This window comes from Trachypithecus francoisi, unplaced genomic scaffold (assembly GCF_009764315.1).
Source record: "Trachypithecus francoisi isolate TF-2019V2 unplaced genomic scaffold, Tfra_2.0 Lachesis_group20, whole genome shotgun sequence".
In the NCBI taxonomy this organism is placed as follows: Eukaryota; Metazoa; Chordata; class Mammalia; order Primates; family Cercopithecidae; genus Trachypithecus; species Trachypithecus francoisi.
Genome location: NW_022681466.1, coordinates 48,819,966 through 48,835,485, shown reverse-complemented (window position 1 = coordinate 48,835,485; position 15,520 = coordinate 48,819,966). Strand labels below are relative to the sequence as shown.

Sequence of the window (15,520 nt, the reverse complement as noted above, 5' to 3'; positions counted from 1 at the left end):
AACTTAAAAAAAATGGATCAGAGCTCAGTTGACTCTGGTGAAGCATTACTGAGTGAGAGAAGCAGCACAGGAGGCCATGAAAGGAGCTGTGCACATGAAGCCCTCATGAGCACCGCCCCCAGTCAGCCTTCACTCTTCTCAGAACCTTTTCTGGCAGTGATGCTTATATCTGCGAGTTTTACTGAGGCTTCAATGGCCAAAAAGTATCATTATGGTTTCTAAAAGCCTTAACCCTCTTTCAAGAATGTCTGAATACATGCTCACAGGATTTCACTCGAATTCCAACTGTGATCAGCACCAGGTGACAGAGGGTCAGTTACACTCTCACCTTGGCAAAGGCGTCTCTGCCGTAGCTGGCCTCTTGTTCTGTGTGCTGCTTGTCGATGATGTCACGGCCTGTAGCCACGGTCCGGTAAAGAAGGGCTTTCTCAACCATGTCTGTCTTAGTTGACAGCAATTCTGCTATGATAGATACTACTTTGCCATTCTCAATAAGAGGCGTGTCACCATCTACTACAAATTTTAAATTTCCCTGTATCAAAAGTGAAAAAAATAACACATTATGAAACATTATGTCAAGGATATATTTGCCAATATAAAATATAATTCAGGTGACCTTGTTCGTACCTATTTTCCTAAATACATTATATATCTCAACATATAAAAACAGAGTTTCATCTACTTTTTCCCTTTCTCTACTCATTTATCTTTTTGTTTTCAGTGATGTTTTTGATAGATAGAAGTTTTACATTTTTATGTAATCAAAGCTATGAATCTTTTGCCTTAAGATCTCTCTTTCTTTGGTGTCATACTTAGACCATTCCTACTCCAAAGGGTTTATGAGCATTTGATGTTTTCTTCTAATGCTTTTATAGTTTTTTTTTCCTTAAACTTTTTATTTTATTTTATTAATTTTTTTTTTTGAGACAGAGTCTTGCTCTCTTGCCCAGGCTGGAGTGCAAGCGGTGTGATCTTGGCTCAATGCAAGCTCTGCCTCCCGGGTTCACACCATTCTCCTGCCTCAGCCTCCCAATTAGCTGGGACTACAGGCGCCCACCACCACGCCCAGGTAATTTTTTGTATTTTTAGTAGAGACGGGGTTTCACCCTGTTAGCTAGGATGGTCTCGACCTCCTGACTTTGTGATCCACCCACCTCGGCCTCCCAAAGTGCTGGGATTACAGGCGTGAGCCACCACGCCTGGCCTTTTTCCTTAAACTTTTTAATCCATCCACAATTTATTTTGGTATACGGTGTCAAGTAAGAATCTAACTCTATTTTTCACATGGTTAGTTGCTCTAACGGGATTTATCGAACAGTCTAGCTTTTTCTGATTTAAAATGTCACCTTTTTTTGAGACAGGGTCTGTGACCCAGGCTGGAATGCAGTGGTGCATCACGGCTCACTGCAGCCTCAATGTCCCAGGCTTAAACAATCCTTCCACTCCCAGCCCCTCCAAAAAGCTGGGACTACAGATGCGTGCCACCATGCCTGGCTAATTTTTGTATTTTTTGTATAGATGGGGTTTTGCCATGTTGCCCAGGCTGGTCTTAGAACTCCTGGGCTCAAGCAATCTATCGACCTCAAACTTTCCAAAGTGCTGGGATTATAGGTGTGAGCAACCCTGCCCAGCTGAAATGCCACCTTTTTAATATGTTAAATTTCCTCAAGTGTTTGAGTCTATTTCAATAAGCAATACATACTTATTAACCATCTACCAAATGTCCAGCACATTAACCAATCAGTTGATTAATCTGTTCATCTGGTGCTGAGTTTGTGCAAAGAGTTATAAAGTACTACAGCTTTCACTATCATTTTAAGTTTGGTAGAATCAGTCATGTTCCCTCTCCTCCCTCACCCTACCCTATATGACGCTTCTTTAATATACTTTACTTGATCTTTTTCCAGAAAATTCTAGAATCAATAGGTCAAGTTAAAAACAAAATAAAATTTCTGTTTGGATTCTGAAAGGGATTGCTGCACTGTATTTAAAAACTAATTCAAACAGATGAGACAATTTATAATACTAAAGTCTTCCTAGTCAGGAATATTTATTGTTTATATTGCTATACAGTATTTTTCATAAAGATCCTGTACATTTCTGATCCATTTAGAGTTAAATCTTGCTATATTAAAAGTAATTTTTATTCCAGATTTGAATCCATGTTGTCATTCATATTGTAAGATTATATGTTCAGTGTATTTTAAATATCTCTAATTATATAAATGCTAATGAAAGAAATCTGACACACAGTTCTTTGCTTCTAAGTTTGGTGTGGTATAGTGGGATACAAGTGGTCTATGAGTCTGCCAAAGTGGTCTATGGTGTTGGCTCTGGGATGAGCTGGCTGTGCCTTTGAGGCAGTCATGCCACCCATCGGGGCCATTTCCCAACCTGTAAAATGAGACGATCAAAAATCCAGTTCTGATAACCTACGATTCTATGTTTCAAACGCCACTAGAAATGTATACCACTAGTAGTCACATCACTGCTGAATTATTTTATCCTTAAAATTAACCAATTCAGGCCGGGCACGGTGGCTCAAGCCTGTAATCCCAGCACTTTGGGAGGCCGAGACGGGCGGATCACGAGGTCAGGACATCGAGACCATCCTGGCTAACACGGTGAAACCCCGTCTCTACTAAAAAATACAAAAAACTAGCTGGGTGTGGTGGTGGGCGCCTGTAGTCCCAGCTACTCGGGAGGCTGAGGCAGGAGAACGGCGTAAACCCGGGAGGTGGAGCTTGCAGTGAGCTGAGATCCGGCCACGACACTCCGGCCTGGGCGACAGAGCGAGACTCCATCTCAAAAAAAAAAAAAAAAATTAACCAATTCAAAGTTTGACAATACCAGTAAGACAATTAACTGAAGTTGTTGTCTCCAACGCTCTAGTGGCTTGGAAAATCCCTCATAATATTATAAAATGATGGCAAGAATCACAGACATAGTAATTTCTTCAAAACATGTACAAAATTTCCTCTGAATACATTTTAAATCTACAGGGAAAAAACAAAGTGTTCTGAGAAAGCATCCTGTTCTCAGCAGAAGACAATACATTCTGAGAGGTGTCCCTACTCACCAAGTGCAGAATAGTAGCCAAAATCTTATACGCTGTTTGGATCTCCTCAGGTTTGAAGCCAATGACTTTCATGGCATCAGCAACAACTTTGAATTCAGCAGCATCATTGATAGAACACTGGGGATGAAAATGAAAACCTTAGGTTACAGACATTTCATATGAGCATTAAAATTCAACAATTAAAAAACTAACTTTAAGTTATACCAAGGTTTTGCCTTCGTAGTAAATCAGTTGAGGGGGTGTTGAGTCTCCAGAGAAAATAAAAATGATTTCAGGAGTTGCAACATTATTCAGCACGTACAAAGCCCACTTGTGTGTGAAAGTCATCACCTAAAATAAGCACTGTGCCCTTTTCTGGAACCTTCAGTGAGAGAGCAAGTCCTGAGCTGGCTCAGACAAGCTGACCCCCACTCTGTGATCAGTGAAGGCAACAGTATGGAATGTGAGATCACGAATGGAAGTGCTGAATGTGGGAGCCTCCAAGATACATGCTTGGCTACTGTTTGTGGCTCTTTGTTCCACAATTGTCTTGTTTAGGCTGGCAGTGACACTTCACTCTCATATAATCAGGCGGTTTATTTTCCAGGTGAGGCAAGGTGGGCCCTCAAAAGCAAAACAGCCAGCCTCAGTCATTTAGTAAGCTATTAAATAGTCTGGAACTATAACTTCATTCTTTCACTCACTTGATACGCATTTCGCAAGTCAGCTCTACTAACTGGTACAGGCAGCTCAGAGATGAATCACCTACCCTTTTAGAGCTGTGGCCATCACACTGGAAATACAAGTGTATAAAAAGAAATTCACAATAAAGCAATAGTAACTGCTTATATTAGTTTTACCACAGCAGCAGCCACAGAGGCTTGACCAATCCTTTCCTCAGTAAGTTTCTCCTCTTGTTTGGATACAGAGACCTGGCCTGATGCTCACTTGTTGAGGAAGGGCCCTGGAAGGGGACCTCTCTGCCTGGTGAGTACAAGTTCCTCTAGTGTCCAGGAGACAACCAGACCAGCCCCTCCTCCTCCTAGGTTTTTGCTTTTTCCTTGGGCAAGATACTCAACCTCAGTGAACCTCAATTTCCTCAGAAATAAAATAGGCATAATAACATATATCTTACAGGGTGGTTGTCGGAATTGAATGAAGATTTATGTAAAGCACCTCCCTAGTACCAGCACATAACAAAAAAAAAAAAACACTCAGCAGTATCAGATATTACTATTATTATAAACTGCAACCATGTTGAAATCAGAAAGTAACTGGATAAAATCTAAATGTCCTACTGTGGGGAACTGTTGGCTGCTTACCAACAGTCATCCTCTACCCTCATTTATTTCTTGCTGATCGAACCCTGATTTGTTTACTCCTAAGTGTGCACGACCTTTGTGAGTGGCATCCACCTAGCCTCAAGAGGTAAACCTTCACTGGTCTAAACTCATCAGGGTGATCTTAAATTTCCCTTACTAAAATGACTGGTTAGCCACAGGCATGGGATGCCATTCTGATCAATACAACATGAGGGGAAGTGTTTACAGGGGATGAGTGGAGGAGGGTTCTGGGGAGGTTTCCCTAGCTTATAAAAGGACATGAGCCATGAACATCTCCTTTGCATGTGACTCCTGGAACTTCTGATGACATTTTGGGACTACAAGGAAAACCAGCCTAAGAGGACAAAGCTGTCCACTGAGTGTGGCAGAGTTGTAAGTTGGGGAAACAACCAAAAAAATACCTGGGTCCCTAACAACATCGTTAAAGCAATGGATTAACTAATTCTGGAACTGTCCCATCTCAGGGTTTCCTGTTATGCTAGATAATTAAGTTTCTTATTGTTTTTGGAGACTTTTAATTGGGTCTTCTCTTACCTGCAACCCCAAATATCTTAACCGTATATGATTCCTGCATTTTAAGACTGGTTAAGATACAGACAGTGCAATACTTAATAGTTATAAAAATTATTATATTAATTTATATTTGTTTGCATGGAAAGATTATAATAAAAACAGGTTTATTTAATCAGGATTTATTGTATGATTCCATTTATAAATATAGCCGCAAGCCATTATCAATAATCACCTCTGTATGGTAAGATTTCGTGTATTTTTGTTTCCTTTTGGTTCATATTTTAGGTTTTGACTATGATCATTTATTACTTCTTTGTTTTTCTTAGGAAGCAAAAAAAAAGGTGGGGAAAGCAGACATGGAAATTTTTTGATAAAAAGGGAATCTAAGCTAAATTTAATCTAGAAAAAAGGCTATTAATTTAATATTTGCTTTCTGTGGGGACTCTACATGACTTGGTCAAAAGTAACTTAGTCAATAAGACAATTTGACTGGAAACAAACATTCCCAGTCCCTGGCTTTCCAGGAGTTAACTTTACAATTCTTTATACATCTTTAAGTGCCTCTGGCTAGTTCTCAGAGTGCTGGAGTGTTGCCCTCTACTGTTTTTTGTTTTTAATTCATTTTCAGCCAAACATGCCTGCTCTCAGATGACTGTAAAAGTAAAGTTGTTGTAACCTAAATGTCAAATAATGGAAAATTAATTGCAGAAATCAAAATATCATTAATTTCTATACACAGCAATGAAAATACAACTAAACCAATAATGCAGGTATAATTAGCTTATTTTAATAAAATTTTTAAAGAAATACCTCCCATGTCTTAGATCTTTTTCCTTTATAGTTTCTTTTATTTCTCCCCCAACTATGAAAGCAATAAATTTTTTAACATAGAATTTTTTTAAATAAGGAAAAACAGAACACAAACATCCAAAATCTCACCCATCCAGAATAAGTAATACTGTCATCTATATCCTGCCATGTCTTATTATACGCATTTATATACCTTCCCTCCTATGAAACAGGATAATAGTGTAACTATTATCAACAAACTATTATTAGAATTAGTTGTAAAATTACTAGCAGAAAATGAACTACAAATAAAAGAGCAAAAATATGCCTGCATATAAGTGTACGCAAGTGCTTGCATGCAAGAAAAGAGAAAAAATGGAAAAACTTGAAAGCTGAATAGAAATGCCTCAAAGGCCACAAAACTATTTCTAGGGTGCATCAAAATCAATATTCGAACAAACAGTGAATGGAGAATCAAAGTGCATTTTAATTTTGTCTTACTAACTTGCCTTTGGCCAAATCATATGGAATCTTCTTAGGAGGCAGGCTTCCTAGTCCTATCAATATTTTTATAGTGTCAAAATAAAAGGAATAGGGATAGGATTAGAAATTAAAATACAACATTGAACATAGGAAAAAACTTCTTTCCTGTCAGATGGTGATAAAATATCGCAATTGATTTTAAGTAAAGTTGTTGATTCAAAAATGTGCTGAATCTCTGTCCTTGAGAATTTAAAAAATAGAACAGAATAAAAGAGATGCTTATTGGCCTAAAGTCAGCAGGCTTGACCAGATAATTATTGAATGTCTCTTCCAATTCTTTGATTGATTTATATCTGAGCAATCTCAAAGAGGAAATTCTCACCTTTAATTGAGCTCCTACATGAATATAGTTGTAGGATGAAAGGGATTTCTGGAGATGTAGAGAGCGCAGTATCTGCTCTGAACCTCCTTGGAGTAGCTGCAAAATATTTAGTTAGAAATAAATTGGCCAGACATACATTGAACCAAACGTGAACTTAGTGGTAATCTAGCTTTTATTCATTTTCTGGGATTAATTCACTTATGTCTTCCTTTTTCTAGCTTTGAAGAAGTTTTGTTTGTTGGTTTGTTTAGTTTTTTAAACCTTCAAGGTAAATGGGCTTCAATGTCATCAGTTACAGAGAATGTTATGCAGTCATAAAGAAAATTAATCTGAAAATGTCTCATTTCATTTACAATATAACTGGCATCAAAGGTTCTTGCTTTGAATGCTGTCATTTGTAAAACAGGATCCTATGCTCTGTGGTGGTTGCTTGCTTAGCAGCCTCATTACAGACAGGATATAGTTCTGTCTCAGAATTTAGAGAAAGTCAATATTGCTACAGAAGTAAGAAGCATCAGCAGACAGTCATATGCTGAATCACACTGGAAACAAACAGCTTTTCCTCATCAATCAGTACTTCTCAGGAAAGGAGGACAGCTGGGGAACCATGATCGTAGTGTTGGATAAAGATAAATTTTAATACTTTCACCCAAGTGGGGAGAACACTGGGAAGAAGTTACAGGTTATTGAAATAAACAACTCTTTTAAATTTGGTAGAAAAATAGCTTATTTAAAACATGGCAAATTGCCAACAGAACCATAAACACAATATTGATAGTGCTTTTATACAGAGCATGTTTTTGGAAGGTATTATGTTTATATTCTCTAAATTAAACTGTATGCTTTCATTTACTTAAAAAGTCTAATTATCAGATTTTAAAAATTGATTTTTAAAATGAATATACCAGAACTTATATATACAAATGAGTAGTGTCCATCAAAGCAGTTACCTAGAAGAAACTGAACTCGACTGAATTGCATTCAATTGTGTTATCACCATTCAGTTACTTTCTGTTAGCCTTGATTTATATTACTTTGGGCTTTAAAAATTACAATAATATATCATATTTGTTCTCTAAGTGTAAAGACTTGCCAACAGGAGGGCTATTTAAAAACTTCTGCTTTAGAATCTAAAGGCACTTTTGAAATACTCAAATTTTTTTCTAAACTTGATGGATTAAAAAGGCAATTCTCCCTAAAAGTTATAACTCTGGATTGTTTTTTTTTTTTTTTTTTTTTTTTTTTTTTTTTTTTTGAGACGGAGTCTCGCTCTGTCACCCAGGCTGGAGTGCAGTGGCCGGATCTCGGCTCACTGCAAGCTCCGCCTCCCGGGTTCACGCCATTCTCCTGCCTCAGCCTCCTGAGTAGCTGGGACTACAGGCGCCCACCACCTCGCCCGGCTAGTTTTTTTTTTTTGTACTTTTTAGTAGAGACGGGGTTTCACCGTGTTAGCCAGGATGGTCTCGATCTCCTGACCTTGTGATCCGCCCGCCTCGGCCTCCCAGAGTGCTGGGATTACAGGCTTGAGCCACCGCGCCCGGCCTGGATTGTTTTTTAAAAGTAATCATATTGCTTTTAGTCTGTATGAGTGAAACAAACTGAATTTGTATTCTGATCTCTGGAACTCCGAAATATGGAAACAACAGCTTCAATTCAAACTAAAACAAAAATTAATTTAACATTTAGAACCATTTCAAAAGCTTCCACAGTCATTAAAGTGTTATCTACACTGCTAGAAAATATGGGGGATGCTCACCCAAGGCAGTCATCTGGTTGGCTAAGCTCCTGCCAGCTGGGTGAAACAGTCATGCTCATCCAAGCTCTTAAACACATAGGGCGGGTGTGTGGTGCACGCATGTGTGCATGCGTGCATGCATGACATGTTGTGGGGCCAATGGAGATGAGGGATGCATAGGACAGGGGAAAGCCCAAGACACAAATACTCATTTCCTACACAACTGGGCAAATGATCAATTATCTGTATAACGGATTACTAACCTGATAGAAAGAATGAAAGCTTCTTTCTCCTGGCTGTTGCACAATCACTCGAGACTAAGAAAAAACAAATTAAAATGGTTAACCTGAAAATGTGCCCCTAAAATAAAACAGGAGCCACTTTCTTAGGGAACTGTCAGGCTTCTGAGCTCAAGCCTACATGTATACATTCAGATGGCCTGAAGCAACTGAAGAATCACAAAAGAAGTAAAAATGGTCGTTTCCTGCCTTAATTGATGACATTTGGTGCCCTGACTCGGATCAGGGACCTCCGTTGGGAGATCAATCCCCTGTCCTCCTGCTCTTTGCTCCGTGAGAAAGATCCACCTACAACCTCAGGTCCCTAGACCAACCAGCCCAAGGAACATCTCACCAATTTTAAATCGGGTAAGCGGCCTCTTTTTACTCTCTTCTCCAACCTTTCTCACTATCCCTCAACCTCTTTCTCCTTCAGTCTTGGCGCTATCCTTCAATCTCTCCCTTCCCTTAATTTCAGTTCCTTTCCTTTTCTGGTAGAGACAGAGGAGACACGTTTTATCCGTGAACCCAAAACTCTAGTGCCGGTCACGGACTCGGGAAGACAGTCTTCCCTTGATGTTTAATCACCGTGGGGATGCCTCCCTGATTATTCACCCACACTCCATTGGTGTCTGATCACCGCGGGGATGCCTGTCTTGATCCTTCACCTTGGTGGCAAGCTCCACCTCCCCTGGGTGTCAAGTGCCACCCCCGCCCCCGCCACTGCCCATGTCTCTACCCTCTTTGCTCTGGGCTTTCCTCCTTCACTATGGACAACCTTCCACACTCCATTCCTCCTTCTCCCTTAGCCTGTGTTCTCAAGAACTTAAAACCTCTTCAACTCACACCTGACCTAAATCTAATTGCCTTATTTTCTTCTGCAACACCACTTGACCCCAATACAAACTCTACAGTGGTTCCAAATAGCCAGAAAATGGCACTTTCAATTTCTCCATCCTACAAGATCTAGATAATTCTTTTCATAAAATGGTCAAATAGTCTAAGATGCCTGACATCCAGGCATTCTTTTACACATCAGTCCCTCCCTAGTCTCTGCTCCCAATGCAACTCGTCCCAAATCTTTCTTCTTTCTCTCCTGTCTGTTCCTTCAGTCTCCACCCCAAGCTCTGAGTTCTTTGAATCCTTTTCTATGGACCCATATGACCTTTCCCGTCCTCCCCAGGCTGCTCCTCACCAGGCTGAGCCAGGTCCCAATTCTTCCTCAGCCTCTGTTCCGCTATCCTATAATCCTTTTATCATCTCTCCCCTCCTCACACCCGGTCCAGCTTACAGTTTCGTTCCATGACTAGCCTTCCCACCTGCCCAACAATTTCCTCTTAAAGAGGTGGCTGGAGCTGAAGGCATAGTCAAGGTTAATGCTCCTTTTTCTTTATCCGTCCTCTCCCAAATCAGTTAAATATCCTAAAGACCCCATGGATTATATACTCATCTAAGAATGAGTCTTCTCTATGGGGTTTCCCCTGCAATTCTTTGATAATTCTTTTTATTGCTTAAAACAGAGGTCCCTAAAACTTACTGAAGAATGAAACTATTTTGATTTTTTTAACCTGGAGCCTAAAGATGGAATTTGATGGTTGGGGGTGGGGTAAGGATTAGAAGTGGGGAGAATAGGAAGGAATGCTTAGGGAGGAATATTCTCAACATTCCATTCCCCAGGGTCTGCTGGCATTTCAAAAAGCAATGCCTTATATCCTGTAATAAAAGTCAGTTGAGCAAGATCAATCCATAGGGACCTCTGCCTTAGATGGTTCCAAAAATACCACTGTTAGGAGAGGGTTCAAAATATGAGTTCATTCAAACGGACCCTTTTGATTGAATATGTATTATACATAAAGTGAATCCATGAAACATTTTGGAAAAAAGACTGATAATAATGCCTGGCATTTCCTGTCCTTTTTCAACTGACTCTGATAATACATTTATTTCCTTAACAGTCCGACTTCACTATAACAAACAAAAATAAAGATTATACTGCATCATATGGTCATAAAGGATGCTATGGCCTAATTGGGATAGGAAACCCTTAACTGAGAAAACCTGTCAGCTTAGATCTGTGTAAATTCAAGGTGGAGACTTAATTTCATAAAGCACAAGCTTAACTGTAAAAATGAACTCTATGTATTCTCTTGCAGTCATGTCCACTGATAATCAAGATTAGTTAAGACACAACCAGCTGGGTGCAGCAGCTCATGCCTGTAATCCCAGCACTTTGGGGGACTGAGGCAGGAGAGCTGCTTGAGCCTAAGAGTTTGAGACCAGCCTGGGCAACACAGGGAGACCCCATCTCTATAAAATAAAAAAAAAAATTAGCTGGGTATGCTAGCCCTTGCCTGTGGTCCCAGCTACTCAGGAGGCTGAGGTAGGAGGAACGTTTGAGCCCGGGAGGTTGAGGCTGCAGTGAGCCATGTTCACACTAGTGCACTCCAGCCTGGATGACAGAGTGAGACCCTGTCTCAAAAAACACAAAACAAAACCAGACACAACCTCTCTGGTGGTCCCAAGAAGAGAATTCTAATTGGAATCCTCTAGAAATTGGGCCTATTTTAAGTTTTTACTGACCAAATACAGTTTGCTTCATAATTAGGATGTAAGACCACAAATTACATATATGTTACTATAAAGCAATGAACAAATAGAAACTAGAAGAAAATGAAATATCAAATTAATTAAAATTAAAATGTATAGAAGATGGTGATGTACAAAAAGACTATAACTGATTAGTCTTAAGATAGATTTTTGGCTCAACCTTACCCAGAAGTTGGCACACACTCACACCTGTGCCCCCACCCATTCACACGCATAGCTAAATCTATCTACAAAGTCCACAACTTTTTCCAACTTGACATTGTAAGTGCTAAGAAGAGAAGACAAAAGAAGAATATCTTATCATAAAAAGCTAATCCAGAAGGGAGAACAGGATTTAAAGCTATTTTGAGTCAATAAAAGAAATTCTATAATTTGTTTAAACATTCAGCACTTAAAACATTACCCTCAGAAATTAAGCACATTTTACCTTTTCCAGTAAGTAGTTATTGATATGCCCACCAATAGGGTCACCCTTGAAGTCAAAGTTGATATCCATGTATTTTCCAAACCTGCTGGAGTTGTCATTACGGTTGGTTTTGGCATTTCCAAAAGCTTCCAAAACACAGTTGGACTTAAGCAACATATTCTTCACTCTTTAACACAGATACATGAAAGTCATTATAAAAACTTATAGAGACTAGAATTTTTTAAAAACTGGATTTTGCTGAAACACATGCAAATATTTATACAAAGATGCTGACTCCAGCATTGTTTGCAATATCAAAAAAACCCAAACAACTTAAATGTCCACCAATAGGGATAAAAATAAATTTTTGTTTCCCAATATAATGAAATACTATACAGGTGCTAAAAAGAATGAAGTACATCAATATGTACTCACATGGAAATGTCCAGCATATATTAATGAATATAAAATCAAGTTGTCAAACAACATGCATTGCAGGATCCTTGTGTGTCTATGTGTGTGTACACATGTATATGTGTGTGTGTGTGTGTGCGTGCGCACACATGCACATGTGTCAGCAAATGCTTAAAAATTGGAGGGATTGGCAGACCTTACTATGGTTATCTGGACAGGAGACTGATGGAGTGGGCAAGGTAGGATTTCAGGGAACTTTTACACCTTCGACTTAATTCTACAATTTTTGTTTTTCCTTTTATAAATGTACATATTTTATCTACATAAAGAAAAAATTTTAAAAGATGTGTTCTGAAAAGGGAAAGAATAGGTGATACAGAAAATGATACAATTTTTAAGGCACTTGCTTATAAAACCTGGAATTGTGATATTTTATTGTACTTAGTTATACATCACAAATTTAATCTTCACTAGTTCAGAAATTGCTCATTATTTTGTTTGAAGCTGTATGGTACTTCTCCTTTGTACCAGTCATTTAATGCATTCTTTATTCGACAAATGCTAACTTTCTATACAGCAGCCCCTCCCAATGGATACATTTTAAACTTCATGCTATATCCTCGTTTTCATTCCACTGATAAAATTCCTCTTACACAGGCATACCTGCAGAAATAACTTTGGCCTCTGAAATAACTTGATGTGGCAGATCTACTGTTACTCCCACTAATACTGGAGAGTTCAACCTTATCGCCTCATAAACGAAAGCATATTTTAAAAACATGTGTGCATAGGGAAACTGCTTGTGATAAGATATGTTTGTGAAAGACTAGTAAATTTATATATGCCTTACTCTACTATAGTAGGTGTAAAATTAATTTATTTCTCATCTAGTTGCTCTCCTGAGCTCCTAAGGAAATTAAGAAAACTTACACATATCCCTGTCCTTGTCAAACTAGATTGCAAAGTCAGAGTAATAAGCAGGGATGTGTTACAATTAAGAAAAATGCCTCTCCTGACCCAGCAATGCAGCCCAACATGATGAAAAGAAAGGGCACGCGGGGTAGTGTAAGCGCTCTTCTTTTACGCCAACCCAGAATCCTTTCTTCCTATTCATAAAACTGAAGATTGTGACGTGTAGATGAGGTGGGACTCTTTACTAAATTAGTACTGAGCTTTGAAGTAACCAATTAGGAAAACAGTTTCTCTCCTCAAAAAGGCTGTGCCACATGAGAAAGTTGAGTCTTGTTGCTCTATAGCTATCATCCATTCATCCCTTATGTATTTGTTAAGCAAATACTATGTGCCAGCTGCTCCCCTAAATGCTGGGCCCCAGACAGTAGAGACCAGCTTTATTACTCATCTTCCCGTGAACAACAGCACAGTATGGCATGAAATCCTTTTAGAAAATGAATCTTGTTCAGAAATTCCACTGTCAGTGGGTTTTGAATGTTGTAATGATGATGATGGAAAGGCATGGGTCTGACTTCCAGAGTCCCACTTCTCTCAGAACAGTTTTTAAAAAACCCTGGTATGGTGAAAAGAGCAAGGAACCTGTGAGAGCTTGAACAATAGAACCTACCAGTGTAAATTATAACAGCTCTGCTGACCACATTTAAGTCAACAGTAACAAACCAGGATGGGAACACTTTCAACTGCTTCAGAGTAATGATTCTTTTGGTCTCATAATTAGGTAAAGCTTACCATAGTAGTATTTTTCTATTAAAAACAAATCTAGAAATAGATACAGTGAAATAAATAAAAGTACAGAGACAATATGCACTTAAGAGAATCAAAGTAGCTTAATCATCAAAAAATGCTCAACCCATAGGTTTAGACCCCAAAAATGCTCAACCCGTAGAGTTTAGGCCTAGCCAAGTCTATAGAGAAAACGGAGTGCTACGAAGAATTCCTCCCCATTATTAGAGTGCCCTTACCTTTCAACCTCTGCTCTCTGACTGGGGTTGGTGATGGCCGCAATATACTGCATAATGTACTTACTGGCTTCCGTTTTACCAGCTCCACTTTCCCCTGGGGGGAAAAATTGTTCAGGGCTTAACATAATAATTTAAACCAAGAGTAAGCTAATTTTTAATAGAATAATTTAAAAATCTGATACTGGTGATGCATTTAAAATCCCTCATGTTGCACTGTTTCATTTTTTTGCTTTTTTGAGTTATTTCATCCTGCCTTGACATGGTTAGTGGTTCTAACAGATGTGAATATGAGGAAGAAAATAAAACTATTATAAAACTAAAATAATGAGTAGACTACAAACAAAAATTTACTTAGGAAAACAGTACCAATGTGGTAAACTAAGACTAAAGTTTTAGTACTTGGCAGGGACTCATAGTCTAGCAGAAAAGAAATAAGGTAGTGAGTCAAACAGTGGTTACAACTAAATTCATATAACCTTATTTTCTGCAAGAGAATTTCTTTTAATCTTAAAGGGGACAAAATAATTCATTTAAAAAATTAGAGTAATTTTAGTGAAAAAACAAAACAGCAAGCTCCAGACACAAGGTATCATAGAAAAAGCATGACAATTGGGATAATGGCTGGGGGATGGGGAAAAAGGAACCAATTTCAAAGTATCTATCAAAAATGTTAAATGCTTACGCCTTCTGACTCAAAAATTCCACTGGTAGAAATTTCTCCTAAGGAAATACTAAAAAATACTAACATAACCAAATAACAATGTTCAAAGGTTTTTTTTTTTTTTTTTTTTTCTTTTTTTATTTTTTATTATACTTTAAGTTCTAGGGTACATGTGCATAACGTTTATATCATGTATAACTCCCCAATGCAATCCCTCCCTCCTCCCCCCTCCCCATGATAGGCCCCAGTGTGTGATGTTCCCCTTCCCGAGTCCAAGTGATCTCATTGTTCAGTTCCCACCTATGAGTGAGAACATGCGGTGTTTGGTTTTCTCTTCTTGTGATAGTTTGCTAAGAATGATGGTTTCCAGCTGCATCCATGTCCCTACAAAGGACGCAAACTCATCCTTTTTGATGGCTGCATAGTATTCCATGGTGTATATGTGCCACATTTTCTTAATCCAGTCTGTCACAGATGGACATTTGGGTTGATTCCAAGGCTTTGCTATTGTGAATAGTGCCGCAATAAACATACGTGTGCATGTGTCTTTGTAGTAGAGTAATTTATAATCCTTTGAGTATATACCCAGTAGTGGGATGGCTGGGTCATATGGTACATCTAGTTCTAGATCCTTGAGGAATCGCCATACTGTTTTCCATAATGGTTGAACTAGTTTACAATCCCACCAACAGTGTAAAAGTGTTCCTATTTCTCCACATCCTCTCCAACATCTATTGTTTCCTGACTTCTTAATGATTGCCATTCTAACTGGTGTGAGATGGTATCTCATTGTGGTTTTGATTTGCATTTCTCTGATGGCGAGTGATGACGAGCATTTTTTCATGTGTCTGTTGGCTGTATGGATGTCTTCTTTTGAGAAATGTCTGTTCATATCCTTTCCCCACTTTTTGATGGGG

At 38.7% G+C, this 15,520-nt stretch overlaps 1 protein-coding gene across 2 annotated transcripts in view; it reads right to left on the bottom strand.

Annotated features, from left to right (window-relative positions):
- MYO1D (myosin ID) overlaps positions 1–15,520 on the bottom strand; it is a 378,217-nt gene that overhangs the window by 270,330 nt on the left and 92,367 nt on the right. For both annotated transcript variants that reach the window (XM_033184221.1, XM_033184222.1), the window contains exons 3-8: positions 13,943–14,036; positions 11,616–11,781; positions 8,567–8,620; positions 6,569–6,664; positions 3,080–3,196; positions 329–532 (exon numbers count right to left, since the gene is read on the bottom strand). In XM_033184221.1, coding sequence (XP_033040112.1) covers positions 329–532; positions 3,080–3,196; positions 6,569–6,664; positions 8,567–8,620; positions 11,616–11,781; positions 13,943–14,036 — 731 coding nt within the window. The remainder of the gene's footprint in view (positions 1–328; positions 533–3,079; positions 3,197–6,568; positions 6,665–8,566; positions 8,621–11,615; positions 11,782–13,942; positions 14,037–15,520) is intronic.